The sequence below is a fragment of the Dendrobates tinctorius genome, unplaced genomic scaffold (assembly GCF_039654945.1).
Source record: "Dendrobates tinctorius isolate UK_male_01 unplaced genomic scaffold, ASM3965494v1 ptg000147l, whole genome shotgun sequence".
Lineage (NCBI taxonomy): Eukaryota > Metazoa > Chordata > Amphibia > Anura > Dendrobatidae > Dendrobates > Dendrobates tinctorius.
The window spans coordinates 18,489,825-18,509,224 of NW_027361814.1; the positions used below are offsets into that span (position 1 = coordinate 18,489,825).

The 19,400-nt window shown below is 42.4% G+C and overlaps 1 protein-coding gene across 1 annotated transcript in view; it reads right to left on the reverse strand.

The window, feature by feature from the left end:
* CFAP46 (cilia and flagella associated protein 46) overlaps positions 1-19,400 on the reverse strand; it is a 257,741-nt gene that overhangs the window by 198,511 nt on the left and 39,830 nt on the right. The window contains exons 10-12 of the mRNA XM_073546509.1: positions 11,092-11,191; positions 3,046-3,144; positions 128-318 (exon numbers count right to left, since the gene is read on the reverse strand). Of these exons, the coding sequence (XP_073402610.1) occupies positions 128-318; positions 3,046-3,144; positions 11,092-11,191 (390 nt within the window). The remainder of the gene's footprint in view (positions 1-127; positions 319-3,045; positions 3,145-11,091; positions 11,192-19,400) is intronic.

Sequence of the window (19,400 nt, forward strand, 5' to 3'; positions counted from 1 at the left end):
ATGACAGAAAAAAAAAACCCAGAGCTTTATGTACAAAAGTACAAAAAACTAAAAAAAGGAAAAAAAAAAAAGGTGCCTGGGAGTAAAATGACTTGGAATTGGACTGGTTAAACATTAGACCACTTGCCTTTCTATGTTTTCTAGGGCACCGGCTATAGAAAGTAACGGCTTCTTTAGGTGTTTGCGCAGGTTGTGCTGTAGTAAGGGCAGGCCCAGGTTCCACAATGTCGCGCACACATCCTGGATGGTGTCAGGTTCCCCGAGACGGATGGCGTTCTGCAGTGTCGTCTCCAGCCTGTTTATTACGCGTAGCTGGGCCTGTATAAAAGCACACATACATTACATGGGTGACTATAGTACCTGCAATGTCTGTTCGCCTATATTTTCATGACCACATTTTGCTTTGTTGAAAGAATTCAGTGATTTTGGAATCAGAGGTAAGGTTTTAAATTACCGTATGTAGACAACCCGCATTTGCCCAAAGGACCAGTAAGATAGGAAAACCATACATCTGCTCATTCCTAGGAGAATGCAGGAATATTTGGGACTCTACAGCCTGTTTCACACTTACGTTTTTCTTCTCAGTTGTAATCCGCCAAAATGGTGGAGAACGGATCCGTAGGCGTCGAAATACCAACGGGAGCCACCGGACCGTTGGTGCGCCAGGATCCGCAGATCCGGGAAAGTTAAAGGAGCCGCGCTGAAAAAAAAAAAATACCGCCGATATCGCGGGACGAGAAACGGGATATCGCGAGAGGAGAGCCGGGACATCGTCAGGCGGGACGAGAGGAGAGCCGGGACATGGCTACAAAAAAAATGTTGCATTGTCTGTCCGGAGATGTCAGCGGACGCCAAAATTTTGGCGGATCCGCAGAAATTCGGATGCAATGGACGACCGTCAGTCAAAATCCGCCGATAATGCAAGTCAATGGGGAAAAAAACGGATCCGCCATTTTTCTTTTTTTGCAAAACGGCAGATTTTGACTGATGGTGACAAACAGATGTGTGAAACAGGCCTAAGAATGCAATAGCAAAGCGTGTCAGTGCAATTTTTGAGGTGCGCGTCTCATACAGAAGATCTATAGTTTTTCTGTAGTTATTGTTTGGTTTAAGTCCCATCATGGGCAAAATCTGTAAGGAATTTGTATGTTCCCCCCCCCCCCCCCGTATTTGTGTGGATTTCCTCCGTGTTCTTTGGTTTCCTCCCACACTCTAAAGACATACTGATAGGCCGGGGTCACACTTGCGAAAGCGATGCGAAAAACTTGTGAGAGTCTCTCACATCAATACCCAGAACTGCCGCCGGCGCTCGGGTCCGGAGTGTTCGGCTGCATAGGAATATACATGCAACCACACACTCCGGTCCCGAGTGCCGGGTATTGATAGAAGTTAGAAGATGTAATATTCTTTTTAAACATGATTTGAAGAACATCCATGGTACAATTGTATGCTCATGTGGGATAGATATAGTGCAGATATTCCATCCGGGAGGAAAATCAATATGTTGCAGTAAAAAATCAGCACAGGAATTGATTTGTGGTGCAAATTTTGGATTTTGCAGCATGACAAATTAGGTTGCAATGTATCGGGTAAAGTCTGCATATAAAACTTTGAAGGAGATTCAAAGCGAAATCTGGTGGCGAAAAAAAATCCACCCCATGTGAATACACCCTTAAAGAAAATCTGCCGTCTCACCTGACATGTCTAAATAAAATAACTTCACATTCTCTATAAAAATAATTCCGGAGTATCTTTTCTTCTAACTCTGCATTGTGTGCTTCCTCCATTATTCCTCTTGACACCTGTTACCATTCTACTTCTTAGCAAGGCATTTCCTTACACAATCTCACATTGTCAGCACTGATTGGGCAGTAGTAAAGGACTCCATCCCCAACTGGTAACATCAACCTGTCAATTTATTCATAATTTCTAGAAGAAATAACAGAGGAACCGCACAATTCAGACTTAAAGGGAATCTGTCAGAATGTTTTTTGCTAGTTCATCTGAGAGAAGCATGATATAGCATGATGTAGGCAAAAATAAGCTGAATCCAACGATGTATCAGTTAGTTTACTGAGTGCAGCCGTTCTGACACAATCAGAGCTTTTAGATTTAGAATCAAGCAGAGCTGAGAAAGCTAACCCCGCCCACACCACAGCTGCTCCGGCCCACACCACAGTTGACCCCGCCCACACCAAAGCTGCCCCGGCCCCCACCACAGCCGACCCCACCCATATCAGGCTCTCTGTGCACAAAGTCAATAGACAGTGAGGTGCTTATCACAGGAGGAGGCGTTTCCGGGCTAGGCTACTATCTTAGCAATAAATTCTTCACAGTTTGTAAACAACAGCACACACTTTGAGAATTGACACATCCCTGAATTCTGTGTTTCAGCTTCTATTTCCTGCTGTCTTTAGATTAAATAGCAAATACCTGTTGACAGATTCCCTTCAAGTGAAAATTGCCCCAGAATTGTTATTTTATGGGGACAAATTGGAGAAATTGTTTACTAAAATAGACAAGAAATCTGGAGAGTGGACAGGACATCTTTAATTCCTAGGGGAGGTGTATGTTAGGCTATGTGCACACGTAAGCAGAATTTTCCTGAGAAAAATCTGACTCCTTCTCAGGAAATCAGCTTTTTTTTTGCGGGTTTTTGCGTGGTTTTTTTGCGGATTTTTCGCGTTTTTTCCGGAGCATCCTAATACAATGAACATAGTGGCAAATCCGCAGATTTTCTGCAAAATTAAAGAACATGCTGCGTTTTTTTCGCGGAAAAAAATACATCATGTGCACAAAAATTGCGGAATGCATTCTAATAATAGGATGCTTGATGTATGCGCTTTTTAAGCATTTCTGCAGGGGAAAAACCGCGAAAAATCCGCAACGTGTGCACACAGTCTTACGCTCCCACTTTACGGTCTGCACTTGTAGATATTGTAGCGTGAGCAATCACTCAAAAAAGGATGCGCGGAAAATGCTTTCTGCTTTATCAGAATGAAAAACCCAATACAATTAGGATCCCAGCAAGACCCCAGTGTGTACCTCAACAGCACTTTTGGTATAGCGATCAACCTGTTGGCCAAGATTAAGGACTTCTAGGTCACTCTGAAGACATTCTAGGGTCATGAGGGTTTTTGGATCCTAAAACAAAGCAGACAGATAAACATTAATAAAGAACAACAAATCAAAAACAACTCAACAGTGAACAGTTGTGATCTCCCGAGGAACCCAGCAGCGAGTGTTCAGTACCCTGCAACATCACCGCAATGGAACTAAGAGTTAACGCCAAGTGTACACGGTAGACTAAGGTTGTCGGAAACCGCCACTATCACCATGTTTGGCTGACTGATGCGTATGGGGACGCTGGCCAACTGATCGTCAGCAGAGATGTCTACCAGGAATGTCTGATTTTTGACTGGCGATCGCACTGGTGTGTCGCTGAGATTAGCGGCTTTCTCACAGAGAACACAGGAGCACTTGGCTGGGACAGCGCTCCTCTTTATGGCAGAGTCGGCTGACATGGAAGTCGGCAAACGCTCAGCTGAAGCATCGTTCAGCTGACAACCACCAGGTGTATGACTGATTTAACCATCGCTTTAATTTTTTATTTCCATAAATCAATAGTACACATGAAAACATGAAGTTTTATAATACATCTTAGGAGAAATTATTTCTCTGGACTGATCACTCTCAGTTCACAGGTAAAATCGATCTTCAGTGAACGCAGCCTTTCCAAGTACTGAGATAAGAAATGATGGTTGGTGTTCATTAACGTCTATGGAGAGGGGAGGGGTTAGAGGCAGACACAGACATTCTGCTGCAAGTTCTCATGAAATGACAGCTACACTTTAAACTGTCATTTTAGGAGAACTTGCAGCTTAATGTCGGCCTCTAGCTCCACCCCCACTTCATAAATTCTTAGAAGCACCAACTGTCATCTCCTATCTCAGTAATCTCACTTCACTGAATACACATTTTACCCTTGAATTGATAGTTAAAGATCAGTCCAGGAAGAGAACGATGCAGATTTCTCTGATAAGATATATTATTTCTTATTTTCATGTAAAATAAAAATTAAAACAGCTATTCTTTACGCATTACATGCCATATTCTACATGTATTGCCAATGGATGGAGGTCTTGGGCCCTACTTAGCTTTTAGCAAAAATCTCACTAGCCTCTTTCAAAAGACACCCATTGATTTTAATGAATAGTGGTGGGCTTCCTGCCCCAAAAGCCAAAATACAGTGCCTTGCGAAAGTATTCGCCCCCCTGGAACTATTCAACCTTTTCCCACATATCATGCTTCAAACATAAAGATACCAAATGTAAATTTTTGGTGAAGAATCAACAACAAGTGGGACACAATTGTGAAGTTGATCAAAATGTATTGGTTATTTTAAATTTTTGTGGAAATTCAAAAACTGAAAAGTGGGGCGTGCAATATTATTCAGCCCCTTTACTTTCAGTACAGAAAACTCACTCGAGAAGTTCAGTGTGGATCGCTGAATGATCCAATGTTGTCCTAAATGACTAATGATGATAAATATAATCCACCTGTGTGTAATCAAGTCTCCGTATAAATCCACCTGCTCTGTGATAGTCTCAGGATTCGGTTTGAAGCACAGAGAGCATCATGAAGACCAAGGAACACAACAGGCAGGTCCGTGATACTGTTGTGGATAAGTTTAAAGCCGGATATGGATACAAAATGATTTCCCAAACTTTAAACATCCCAAGAAGCACTGTGCAAGCGATCATATTGAAATGGAAGGAGTATCATACCACTGCAAATCTACCAAGACCCGGCCGTCCCTCTAAACTTTCATCTCAAACAAGGAGAAGACTGATCAGAGATGCAGCCAAGAGGCCCATGATCACTCTGGATGAACTGCAGAGATCTACAGCTGAGGTGAGACAGTCTGTCCATAGGACAACAATCAGTCGTACACTGCACAAATCTGGCCTTTATGAAAGAGTGGCAAGAAGAAAGCCATTTCTCAAAGATATCTATAAAAAGTGTCGTTTAAAGTTTGCAACAAGCCACCTGGGAGATACACCAAACATGTGGAAGAAGGTGCACTGGTCAGATGAAACCAAAATCGAACTTTTTTGCAACAATGCAAAGCGATATGTTTGGCGTAAAGGCAACACAGCTCATCACCCTGAACACACCATCCCCACTGTCAAACAGTGGTGGCAGCATCATGGTTGGGCCTGCTTTTCTTTAGTAGGGACAGGGAAGATGGTTAAAATTGAGGGGAAGATGGATGGAGCCAAATACAGAATCATTCTTGAAGAAAACCTGTTGGAGTCTGCATGTGAACATGGAATGGTTCACAAATAGAGTTGAGCGATACCGTCCGATACTTCAAAGTATCGTATCGGATGGTATCGGCCGATCTTTAAAAAAAGTATCGGTATCGCCGATTCCGATACCGGAAGTCCCATTCAAGTCTATGGGACTTCCGGTATCGGAATAAGAAAAACCCTTTCCTGCCCTTGTACAGCCTCTCTGGGGTCTGTACGGGCCTTTCGGGGGGCTGTGCCGGCCTGCCAGGGGGTCTGTGCAGGCTCCGGTGGTCTGTGCCGGCCTGCCGGTGGTCTGTGCAGGCTCCGGGGGGCTGTGCCGGCCTGCCGGGGGGCTGTGCCGGCCTGCCGGTGGTCTGTGCAGGCTCCGGGGGTCTGTGCAGGCATCGTCCGATGGGACTACAAGTCCCATCGGGCGATGCCTGCTACCATGACAGTGATTGACACATTAGCCAATGATGGGACAGTAGTAGTCCCATCATCCGGCTAATGTGTTAAATGTAAAAAAAAAATAAAAAAAAAAAAATTACATGCTACATACATACAACATGCATACTACATACATGCTACATTCATACTACATACTACATACATGCTACATTCATACTACATGCAACATACATACTACATATATACTACATGCATGCTACATACATACCACATATATACTACATACATACTACATGCATGCTACATGCATGCTACATGCTACATACATAACACATATATACTACATGCATGCTACATACATACTACATGCTACATACTACATATATACTACATGCATGCTACATACTACATGCTACATACATACTACATATATACTACATGCATGCTACATACATACTGCATGCTACATGCATGCTACATACATACTACATACATACTACATACATACTACATACATACTACATGCATGCTACATGCATGCTACATACATACCACATACATAACACATATATACTACATGCATGCTACATACATACTACATGCTACATACATACCATATACATACTACATGCATGCTACATACATACTACATGCATGCTACATACATACTACATGCATGCTACATACATACTACATGCTACATACATACTACATATATACTACATGCATGCTACATACATACTACATGCTACATACATACTACATATATACTACATACATACAATACATTCATACAATACATACATAGACAAACAGTACATATAACATAGAGTAACATACTTACCAATACTTGTCACATTGTTCCCCGAAGCCATTGTCTTTCCGGAATAAATATTAACATAACAAACCACAAAAATACTCACCCACGATCCGAAGCAGTCCACGAGTGTGTCCCACGACGATCTTGGGTAGAGAACGGCAGCATCAGATGATGCTGCCGTTCTCTACGGGCTGCAGGAATCCAATGACGGAAGGTAGGTATCCTTCCGCACTGTATTCCTCCGCCACTTAAAAAAAAAAAAAGTCCCTAGTCTCACTTTATGCCATTGCTGTGTGGGAAATTCCCACGCAGCAATGGCATAAAGTGAGACTAGGGACTTTTTTTTTTTTAAGTGGCGGAGGAATACAGTGCGGAAGGATACCTACCTTCCGTCATTGGATTCCTGCAGCCCGTAGAGAACGGCAGCATCATCTGATGCTGCCGTTCTCTACCCAAGATCGTCGTGGGACACACTCGTGGACTGCTTCGGATCGTGGGTGAGTATTTTTGTGGTTTGTTATGTTAATATTTATTCCGGAAAGACAATGGCTTCGGGGAACAATGTGACAAGTATTGGTAAGTATGTTACTCTATGTTATATGTACTGTATGTCTATGTATGTATTGTATGAATGTATTGTATGTATGTAGTATATATGTGGTATGTATGTAGCATGTAGTATGTATGTAGTATGTATGTAGCATGCATGTAGCATGTATGTATGTAGCATGCATGTAGTATATATGTAGTATGTATGTAGCATGCATGTAGTATGTATGTAGCATGCATGTAGTATATATGTAGCATGTATGTAGTATGTATGTGGTATGTATGTAGCATGTAGTATGTATGTAGCATGCATGTAGTATATATGTAGTATGTATGTAGCATGTAGTATGTATGTAGTATGTATGTGGTATGTATGTAGCATGTAGTATGTATGTAGCATGTATGTAGTATGTATGTAGTATATATGTAGTATGTATGTAGCATGTAGTATGTATGTAGCATGCATGTAGTATATATGTAGTATGTATGTAGCATGCATGTAGTATGTATGTAGTATGTATGTAGTATGTATGTAGCATGTATGTAGCATGTATGTAGTATGTATGTAGTATATATGTAGTATGTATGTAGCATGCATGTAGTATGTATGTAGCATGTAGTATGTATGTAGCATGTAGTATGTATGTAGCATGTAGTATGTATGTAGCATGCATGTAGTATGTATGTAGCATGTATGTAGTATGTATGTAGTATATATGTGGTATGTATGTAGCATGTAGTATGTATGTAGCATGCATGTAGTATGTATGTAGTATTTTTTTTTTTTTTTTTTAACATTTAACACATTAGCCGGATGATGGGACTACTACTGTCCCATCATTGGCTAATGTGTCAATCACTGTCATGGTAGCAGGCATCGCCCGATGGGACTTGTAGTCCCATCGGACGATGCTTGCACAGACCCCCGGACATCAGCACAGCCCCCCGGCAGGCCGGTACAGACCCCCACAGGGTGCACAGACCACCGGCAGGCCGGCACAGCCCCCCGGCAGGCCGGCAGAGACCCCGGGCAGTCCACACAGCCCCCCGGCAGGCCGGCACAGCCCCCCGGCAGGCCGGCAGAGACCCCCGGAAGGCCCGAAATGACGGCGCATCATGATGCGCACACACCGCGCATCATGATGACGTCAGGCCGTCAATCAACTGAACTTCCGATTCCGATGCCGAATTCCGATATTGAAAAAATATCGGAAGTCGGTATCGGAATTCCGATACAGCAAGTATCGGCCGATACCCGATACTTGCGGTATCGGAATGCTCAACACTATTCACAAATAAAAGTATCCAGGTGTTAGAATGGCCGAGTCAAAGTCCAGACCTGAATCCAATCGAGAATCTGTGGAAAGAGCTGAAAACTGCTGTTCACTGAGCTCGAGCTGTTTGCCAAGGAAGAATGGGCAAGAATTTCAGTCTCTCAAAGTACAAAACTGATAGAGACATACCCCAAGCGACTTGCAGCTGTAATCGCAGCAAAAGGTGGCGCAACAAAGTATTAAGTTAAAGGGCCGAATAATATTGCATGCCCACTTTTCAGTTTTTGAATTTCCACAAAAATTTAAAATAACCAATAAATTTCGTTCATCTTCACAATTGTGTCCCACTTGTTGATTCTTTACCACAAAATTTACATTTGGTATCTTTATGTTTGAAGCATGATATAAGGGAAAAGGATGAAAAGTTCCAGGGGGCCGAATACTTTCGCAAGGCACGGTACATACATGGCAAAGGGAACCGTGATAGAGGGACGACCTATTATCTGCTAGATGTAATAGCATGGCTGTGCACACTGGACATTTACTGTATCCCCCATCAGCAGGATAGATGATAAAAATATGATCAAGAGACTGCTAAAGAGCCCACAAAAGAGGGTCCTAAGGCCCCATTTCTCATCAATGCACGACTATATTAAGGATAACTTTCGGTTGACCATGCGCCTTTAAATGCTGATCAATGTCTATGTGCCAGGTAAAGCGTGTGGGTGTTACCGTCAGGCTCTGAATGGAGCAGTTCGGCGCATTTGTGACCACTCCTTCTCAGAGGTGGAGCCTCCTGGCAATCATATGTTTATAAATCTATCCTGTTCCTTTAAGAAAGGATTGAATGTTTGCAGGGTGTAGGCTGCTGAATTCTGAATGCAGCTCTGGGTGAAAACATGCTGAAAGATATCTTGTGACTGCCGATCAGTGCAAGATACGTAACACAAAGTATTGGCTTTTACTTATAAAGTAGAGCTTTTCTTAAAAAAAAAAAAAAATCTTATCCCGAAAGATCTATTACATATGCCATTTTTTATATGAAATACAAGAATCGGTGTACGGTAGAGAAGGGCCGACCTACTGCTCTGTGGGAATCACACTTCTACATCAACGGTGGACGCACAGGTCAGGAGAACACACAGAGCGTCTACCAGAAAGATCTCCCCAGCTCCACGGATCTCATCTGTATGCAAGTCAGTGTCTGGAGGAACCGGCAAGCGAACAATACCCTGCAAAAATGTTCATCCTGCCTTTTGTGCATTTTACCAGTGATTATATCTGATCGGTGCTCAGCCAGCAAAGGAGCCTTCTTCATGCTCATCCTTATCCCAACCTGTTACCCAACCTGTGGATAGTCTTACAGTCACTGATCAATGTCCGACATGTCACACAGACAACATAAAACCCATCATTACAAAGGTCGGAGGTAAATGCTTGTTTTTACAGGAGGTGAAAGCAACAAAATTCCAGCAAATATTTCTAATTGTGTAAAAGTTGGCGGTGTGGTCCAATAGGCCAACTGTGCCTGAAGAACGGCAGCTGTCACCTTAACAGGTCCTTACCGGTTGGGTATTGCACAAAAAGAAGTATAAACATCACATACATTGGTGTGACAACCCCTTTAAATTGTGATCACCCCGACTCCTGCTATTGGCACCGGCGGAGGAAAGTCTCAAACAGCTGTCCCCAATGATGGGAAGATCAGACCCTTACTGTAGCCTTCTTGTCTGGAGGATAGGGAAAACTTTATTTTGAGCCTTTCTCCTCTTGCGCTTTTTTTTTTTGTGGGGCCCTGTTCACATTTTGGACACTCGGTAAACGTAAAACAAAGAAAAACAGGACACTTGACAGGGCTGATCTTCATGAGACAATGCCTTTAAAGGAGTTCTCCGTAATTTTTCGATGCTGTAAAATTAACATACTTACATATCTGCTACTGCACTTTCTCTTATAATGGTGAAGTCGTGACTACAGGACGTGACCGATGCAGCCAATCACTAAGCTCAGTATTCTTGTTCTGTCTACAGAGATATCATCAACGAGCCCTGTGACTGACTGCAGCGGTCATGTTTTTGTTGTTATGACCTTACCGTTGACGTCAACTGCAACAGCAGAGAACAGGACCTGGTGGACGGGGTAAGCAAGGCGGTAGTTACACTTTTCACTTGGTCTTATAAGAGTCAGGTCCAGTCATTGGCATCAGTCCTCTCCTCAATCAAGAATGTATATTTGGCTGCCTCATTACGGTAGATGCAAGAAATAAGTGCAGGCATAGAGGTGGGGTCTAGTGATGAGCGACTATGCTTGTTGTTAGGGTTTTCCCGAGCATGCTCGGTTGGTCTCTGAGTATTTTGACATGCTCGGAGATTTAGTTTCTGTCACCGCAGCTGCAAAATTTTCAGCTACTTGACAGCCTGAAGACATGTGGGGATTACCTGTTTGTTAGGGAATTCCCACATGTATTCAGGCTGTCAAGTAGCCGCAAATCATGCAGCTGCGGTGACAGAAATTAAATCTCCGAGCACTTCCAAATACTCGGAGACCACCCGAGCAACAAGCATACGCGCTCATCACAACTGGGATCCACAACCATCAGCCATGTACACGGGCTCACAAGCCGTGCACCAGCTTTATAATCACTGCAGACATTAATATATTTTTGCAAATAAAGCCCAATAAATCAGGACGACGTAGCAAGAGAGCAGCTCACAGCATGGGATAGACACAAGGCCTGGAAACGTACAGCGATGTCTGCGGTCTTCAGATCATTGATGCAGGCGGCAGCGAGTTGATTGCATTTTAAATCCGTGGAGAGACGGGCGAGATCAAACAGCAGAGGAGTTCTGTAAATGAACAGGACAATTGTGCAGAAATCATTATGGCTGGAAAATGTCTAAACGGAAGAGATGCAGCACATTACGTCCGGCTGCGGATTTACTGCAGATAAGAAGCCTGGATCCTATACTCACAGACACCAAATACTAAACAGCGTTCTCACGACATGACGGTATTAGAGTGCAGTGGGAAAACGTCCCCCCTAAATGCTGTGCTCTGCTACGATATCCCCCATGTGTGCGCCAATGTTAGGAATTTTCGGCTACAAATTCGCTTCCATCCAGATTGTTACTTTTAAGCCTCTTGTTTAGACCTTCCATTGTCTAAGGCTATGTGCACACGGTGCGGATTCTGCTGCGGATCCGCAGAGGATTTGGCCCTGGGGATTCGCAGCATAACTGCATGTGATGTACAGTAGCATTCTTTTCTATGTAAAACAAAATCCGCAGTGCACATGCTGAGTTTTTTCCGCGCAGATTTGGTGCGGAATGAAAAAAGCAGCATGTCACTTCTTTTGTGCGGTTTTGCTGCAGTTTCCCACCTGCTCCATTCTAGAAATCCGCAGGTGGAAAACCGCACAAAACATGCAGTAAAACCAAACAAAAAATGCACTAAATATGCAGGAAAAATGCAGGTCATTTGACCTGCGGATTTAGTAAATTCTGCGCAGAAAATTCCAAAGCAGAATACGCACCGTGTGCACATAGCCTAAAGTTCTCAAAAATCTAGAAGGATTTGCTGAGTTTAAGGGTCTGTGCACACGTTAAGTATTTGGTGCAGACGTTTCTGCACCATTTCTGCATCTCTTGGAAGCAAAACGGCAGCGGAAAAATGTGTGTTTTTGGTGAGGATTTTTCCTCACTCATTAAGGGTAAGTTCACACGTGGCGTTTTTTCAGCGTTTGTTTTCTGCAGCAAAACCTGATCTCTTGGAAGGAAAGTAGCTGAAGAAGAAAAATAGGTATTAGACCTACCGGTAATTATGTTTCCAGGAGTCCATCCTGACAGCACCAGGGAGGACGTCCTTCGCCTCCTTGCAGGGACAGGAAGAGCACACAAGAGGTTAAAAACAGTGTCCATCCACATTCCCTCAGTGTTTTTCCAAGTACCACACCGTGGATGATGCAACTGAACACTTTATTTACAGAATCATATTACAACATATGACATAATTAATTCGGGAAGGGAACTATCCGTGCTGTCAGGATGGACTCCTGGAAACATAATTACCGGTAGGTCTAGTGCCTATTTTCCAGGACGTCCCTCCTGACAACACCAGGGAGAATACCAAAGTATCCCCTTAGGGTGGGATGACTGCTTGGAGGACCATTCTCCTGAAAGCAGTCTACTGGTTAGACAACACATCCAATTTGTAATGTTTACAGAATGTGTCCAACCTGGACCAGGTTGCGGCCTTACAGATTTGCTTTACCGAAGCCCCTGCCCTTTCTGCCCAGGAAACTGATAATGCTCATGTTGAGCGGGCTTTCAACCCTTCTGAGGTGGGAACCCCCTGAGACACATAGGCCAAACTGATTAGTGATGTTATCCATCTCGAGATGGAGGCTTTTGAGGCCTTCCTCCCTTTATTTTTTCCCCCAAAGAGTAAAAATAGGTTATGGTCCTGTCTCCAACCCTGCGTGGCCTTGATGTAATCAATAACTGCCTGGCGTACGTCTAATTCGTGCAGGGCCCTTTCTTTATCATTTGAGGGGTTCTCGCAAAAGGAAGGCAAGATATTATCTCCTGGTTTAGGTTACGGACTGACGCAACTTTGGGCAAAAAGGTGGGGTCTAGTCTCATGATTATTCGATCCTCCCAGATTCGGAGATATGGATCTCGGTTAGATAGCACCTGTATCTCGCTTATCCGTTTCGCTGTGGTGATCGCCACTAAGAATGCTACCTTCATGGTTTGATGTGAAATGGGCATCTCCTGGCTCTGGAAAAAGGGATCAAAGCAAAGAGACCGCAAGACTAAGATCCCATGGGAGGACTGATCTCCTGATTGTGGGACGTAACCTCTGAATTGCCCTGATAAATCTTATTACCCAGGGATGGGAAGCCAAGGGGTATTCGAGAAAGGAGCTTAGTGCTGAGATCTGGACCTTCAGCGTGCTAGGCCTATGTCCTTTATTAAAGCCTGCCTGAAGGAAATCTAGTATTTTTGGGATGTCTGGTTTTCCTTACGCTGAGTCGGGCCTGCCACAATCTAGACAGAATCTTCTCCATATTTTGTGGTATATTGCTGAAGTTACGGGCTTTCTGCTGGCCTGAATAGTCGATATGACCTGGTCTGATAGGCCTCGAGCCCGCAGGATCTGCCATTCAGGATCCAGGCTGTCAGGTGAAGTCTTCCTGGGTCTTGATGAAAGACCGTCCCTTGGTGAATGATGTCTTCCCTCTGTGGAAGCAGGACTGGTCGATCCTCTGCCATAATCCCCAGGAGCGGAAACCAGCTCCTTTTCGGCCAATAAGGTGCTATCAGTAGCACTCTTGCCTGATCTTCCTGAATCTTCCTGAGGATGGCAGGAATGAGAGCTATCGGGGGAAATGCGTAGGAGAGAGCCTGCCCCCACTTCTGGCTTAGAGCGACTACCCCTTCTGGATTGTCCAACGGATTCAGAGAAAAAAAACCTATACGTCTTGGCATTTTTCCTGGTTGCGAAGAGGTCTATGTACGGTCTTCCCCAGCGCTGGCATAGGTTCTGGAAGATCTCTGTGTTCAGCTCCCACTCCGTGGGACAGATCTTCTGCCTCCTTAAATAATCGGCCACTGTATTTTGGGATCCTTCGAGGTGGACGGCTGTTACTGATAGAACTGTCTTCTCTGCCCAGGAAAAAATCTTCTTTGACTTGCCAGCCATTCCCCCTGAAGAATTTTGCCTTCTTGATGTGCCCCCCAGCCCCATTTGCTGGCGTCTGTGGTGATTACGACGCATGGGGAGGTGATCCAGGGGACACCCTTCCTCAAGGTTTTCTTCCTGCATCCACCACCCCAGGGATCTTCTTACTGCTGGAGACAAGGATATCTTCCTGTCTAGGGAGGCCTGGTGATGATCCCAGGTGGCAAGGCAAGTACCTCTTTTTGAAGGGTTCTTGAATGGAAATGTGCCCATCGGACACAAGAGATGCAGGATGTCATGAGGCCCAGACAGCGCATTGCAACTCTGATGGACACGTGGCCTCTTTGAAGTTCCTTCATGCTGTCTCGTATCTTCGTCTGTTTCTCAGGTGGTAAGAAGGAAGTTCTGCTTCTGGAGTCCAGTAGTACTCCCAAAAAATTTTTTCTTTTTTCTGGCACCAAGTCCGATTTTTCTTTGTTTATGATCCAGCCCAGGAACTCTAGAACCTCTATTGTCTTCTCCTTGTGTCACCGCAGTTCCTCTGTTGATCTTGCCACCAGGAGGACGTCGCCCAGATATGGAATGATGATTATTCCCTGATTTCTTAGGAATGCTACCACCTCCGCGATTAGCTTCGTAAAGACTCGAGGCACCGAGGCCAGACCAAACGGAAGACACTGGAATTGAAAGTGGCAGGTCCGATTCTGAAATCTTACTGCAAACCCCAGGAATCTCTGTGATGTTGGGTGAATTGGCACCTGATAGTAGGCACTTTTCATGTCCAGGGTACACATCAGGGCATTCTTGTCTATCAGATGGACTGTGGATCTGATTGACTCCATTCGAAATCTTTTGTTTTCAAATATTTTTATTAGGTATTTTAACAAAATTTACAAACATGCTCTTTGTTTATGTAATAATTCACCTTGATAAGTAGGGAAAGGGGGGGAAGGAAAGGGATAGGAGTAGGGAAGGGAGAGAAAGGAGTTTTGATAGTAACATAGACAGAGCTGAACATATTTGTATATCTACTACAAAAAAATTTATCTGTCTTAGTGAGATAATCTTCTTTGAATTTCCATGTTCAAACCATGTACATCGAAAATAGCTGGAAGCTACCTTTAGCTTAAAGGTAAGAAAAAAAACTTCTTAACAAGAAAGTCTTAACTAAACTAAACTAAATCTTGGTATTTAGTGTTCCATATGCTCCATTTATTGTCATATTTATGTAAGCATCCATTTGCTATTGAGAATTTTAGGTCCAAGGAATTATGTGTCTTTAGTCTATCCACAATGTCAGAGAATCTTGGTATGTCAGTTCTTCTCCAGAAGGAGGCTATCATATTTTTAGTTATCAGTAAAAGGTGTATTATAACTTTTTTAGTTGAGTAATGTACCTCTTCCAAGTCCAAGGAAAAAAGAGCTGTTTGAGGGGAAAGTGTAAAGTTCTTGTCAAGAAGTTCACCAATGTATATGGAAATCTTATACCATAATTCTGTGAGAGCTGGGCAGGACCAGAAAATATGTTTCAAATCTCCCTTGAGCCCGCACCCCCTCCAGTACAATGGGGATGAATCTGTTTTGAAATGTGATATTCTAGAGGGAGTTAGGTACCATCTCGTTAAAATTTTGTAGAATGATTCGTGAAGTAGTATTGATATGTTGGAAGAGTACGAGTCCCTTATTGCCCTTTCCCATTGACCCTTTGTTGCGCAAAACTGGAAGTCTTTCTCCCACTTGAACATATATTTGTTTTTTGTGAAGTCGCCATCCTTATTGAAAGAGCTACAAAGGAATTTAGTGCTCCAGAAAATCTTATGGTTTGGACTGTTTAGAAGAAGATGAACCACCTCTGTTTTCGGAGGGACCAAGCTGACAAATTTTTGTATATACTCCTTGATTATGCAATATTGCATAAAGTCTGAGAAGGGTAGGTTGAATTTGTTTCTAATCTCGGAAAAACTGAGTAATTTATCCATTACGAGAACGTCTCCCAACTTTCGAATGCCATTTTTTGACCATATTTCAGGCACAGTAAATCCGTAAATAGACGCGATCAGGGATATTGGGAAATTTTCTTTTAATTTTGGCTTCTCAGCTCTGTTCGGTGAGGCCAAATGATCCCAAGCCTGGGTAATTGCCAGAAAAATAGGGTGATTTAGTCTATATCTTTTTAGATGGAATATATGATTGAGGAGAAGATTTTTAAGTGGGTTTGGGGAACTATGGTCTCTTTCCAGCATCATCCAAGAAGGTTCTGCATTCTCACCCATCCAACATTGGCTTTGTTTGATAAGAATGGCGAAGTAGTAAGTTAGAATGTTCGGAATCCCCATTCCTCCGTTATATTTATGTTTATAGAGAATTGTTCTGTCTACTCTAGCTCTCTTCTCTCCCCAAACAAAGGAGAAGATTTTTTTGTTGCAGCTATTAAAGAATGTTATTGGAAAGGAAAGAGGGAGAGCCCTAAAAATGTATAAAAGTTTCGGGAGTATCACTGTTTTTATTGCTAGCACTCTGCCCACCCACGACAGGCCTATGTTTTTCCAGGGTTGGAGATCATTTGTGATAGTGGCTAGGAAGGTCTCGCAATTTGCTTTAACTGTATTGCGTAATGTTTTTTTGAACACAATACCCAGGTGTGATATTTGATCCTCCTCCCAACCAAACTCTGATATATTTTTAATAGAGTTTATTGTAGTATCTGAAAGGTAGAATTGCAAGATTTTTGATTTACTATTATTAATTTTAAAGTTTGATAATTGTGAAAATTCCTCTATTATCTCGAGCAGTGTTGCAATGGATTGTGTCGGGTTTGTGAGTGAGAGCAGCATATCGTCTGCAAACAGACTTATTTTGAATTGTTTAGATGGAGTGTTGATCCCTGTGATTTTTTCGTTTATGCGAATTGCTTCGGCTAAAGGTTCTATCGCCAAGGCGAACAGCAGTGGCGAGAGGGGGCACCCTTGTCTTGTCCCATTATTTATATAAAAAGATTTGGATAAGGTGTTATTTATGTAAATTTTGGCCCTTGGTTGGGAGTATAGGGTGAAAACCGTTTCTATCCATTTGTTGTTGAAACCAAAATTTAGGAGAACAGTTTTTAAGTATGACCAATTGACCCTGTCGAACGCCTTTTTGGCATCTAGTGTTAGGAGTATTGAAGGAGTTCGAGTAGAGTTAATTCTGTTAATAATGTTGACAAGTCTCCTAGTGCTATCAGAAGTTTGTCTGCCTTCAATGAAGCCTGATTGATCATCATTTATTAGTTTTGGTAGTATTCCCTTTAATCTTGTAGCCAGTATTTTGGAAAACATTTTTATATCTGAATTTATCAGGGAAATTGGGCGAAAATTTTTCACCTCTTCTAGATTATTTAATGACTTGGGTATCACAATGAGAATTGCCTCCAACATCTCTCCCGGAAAAGAACCACCCTCCGAAGCTTGATTGAAAATTTTAGCCATATAAGGGATGAGTATATCTGCAAAATTTTTGAAGTATTCATTTGTTAGTCCGTCTGGGCCTGGTGATTTTTGTAGTTTTAGTGAGTTTACCGTTTCTATAATTTCTGAAATTGGTATAGGTGAATTAAGCTGTGATAGGTCTGGAGGATTGATTTTAGGAAGTTGTAGTTTCTTAATAAACTCATTTATTTTTTGGGGGTCTGGTTGAGGGATCACGTTCTTTAGGTTATATAGTTTCCTATAATAAGATGCGAATTCCTCTACAATATCGGTTGGGTGATGTTTTATATCTCCGGCTGCATTTTTTATTTTATTTATTCTACTACGGATTCTCTCACTCTTCAGTTTGGACATCATGAATCTCATTGGCTTGTTCGTTTCAGAGTATACTTTAAATTTTGATACTTTAACGATTTTATCAAAGTCGTCAAGAATAGCCCTGTTTAATTCTTGTCTCAAATTAAGTATTTCCCTGTAAATTTGCTGAGATTTTATGTTAGTCTTAGCGAGATCATTTTCCTTTGAATTTATTTGTTTTTGTATAGTTTTAATTTTTTCTCTTTTTTTCGCATTATGTCTTGCTGTAATTTGGATCAGTTTCCCTCTTATTACTGCCTTATGTGCACACCAGACTGTAAGTGGGTTCATTTCCCCTGTGTCGTTTTCTTTAAAGTATTGTTTTAATGTCGTGACAATTTTGTTTCTATATTCTGGGATATTCAGTAGAAAGTTATTGCACCTCCACACCGTGGAATTTTTAAAGAATGGGCCAACCCAAATTTCCGACAAAATGGGAGAGTGATCCGAGATTGATCTGTCTAGTATGGATGAGTTTTTTATTTTAGTGAGAGTGAAAATGTCTGTGAGAAGTAAATCTATTCTCGCCGAAGTTTTATGTGCCGCTGAGAAGTGCGAATATTCTCTGGATGAGGAATTCAGACATCTGTATGTGTCATATAGCTCGTTATTTTGAATCCATTTACTGAGATTACCCGATAATTGGCGAGTTGAAGAAGTGGAGTCCAAAACTCTGTCAGGAACCATGTTAAAGTCTCCCAGAATGAACAGATTGCCCTTCTTTTTTAACTGGATCTTCCTCATCACTTTGTTGAGAAAACTCAGTTGTTTTGTATTAGGGCAGGACACATTAACAATTGTACATTGAGTCGAATTGATTTCGCACACCAAAACATGGTACCTGCCAGCGGGGTCCACCACCTCCTCTATAAGATGGAATGGCACTGTGTTTTTTATCAACGTGATCACTCCTGCCTTTTTCTTGGGAGATGAGGCTGAGAAAGAATGTAGAAAGTCCCTATGGGTGAAACTTGGATGATTACCTTTTATAAATTTCGATTCCTGGATGCAGACGACGTCTGCGTGTGAATTCTTAATTTCTTTCCACAATGTGTATCTCTTCCATGGGCTATTAAGACCTCTGACATTATAGGACATACATTTCAGACGCATAATTCGATGTGTTAAAGGAGCTAAGGGAACACCAAAAGAGAAACAGAAACAATTTCAACAATCAGAAACAAATGAATTTGTCAAATACAGTACAGTATGACTAGTATGAGCAAGAAATTCAATTCTAGGTCTTTTCCCTGAGGAAATCTCGACCTGTTGGGGGAAAAGTTCGTGAAAAAAGAAGAAAGTTCTCCGTTTTTTACCCCATGGTTATTGAGACGATTGCCCTGACTTTTCCAAAGTCTCTTTAGTTCTTTAAAGTCAGATCAGGGATGAGATTTAAATAGAGCCATTCCTTCCTCCAAAGAATTAATCACTACGAATTTATCTCTATGGTTGAACATCAGTTTAGTAGGGAATCCCCATCTGTACTGGATGTTTTTGCCTCTTAAAATATCTGTTAAAGGCTTGAAGGATCTGCGGGAATCCAGAGTAT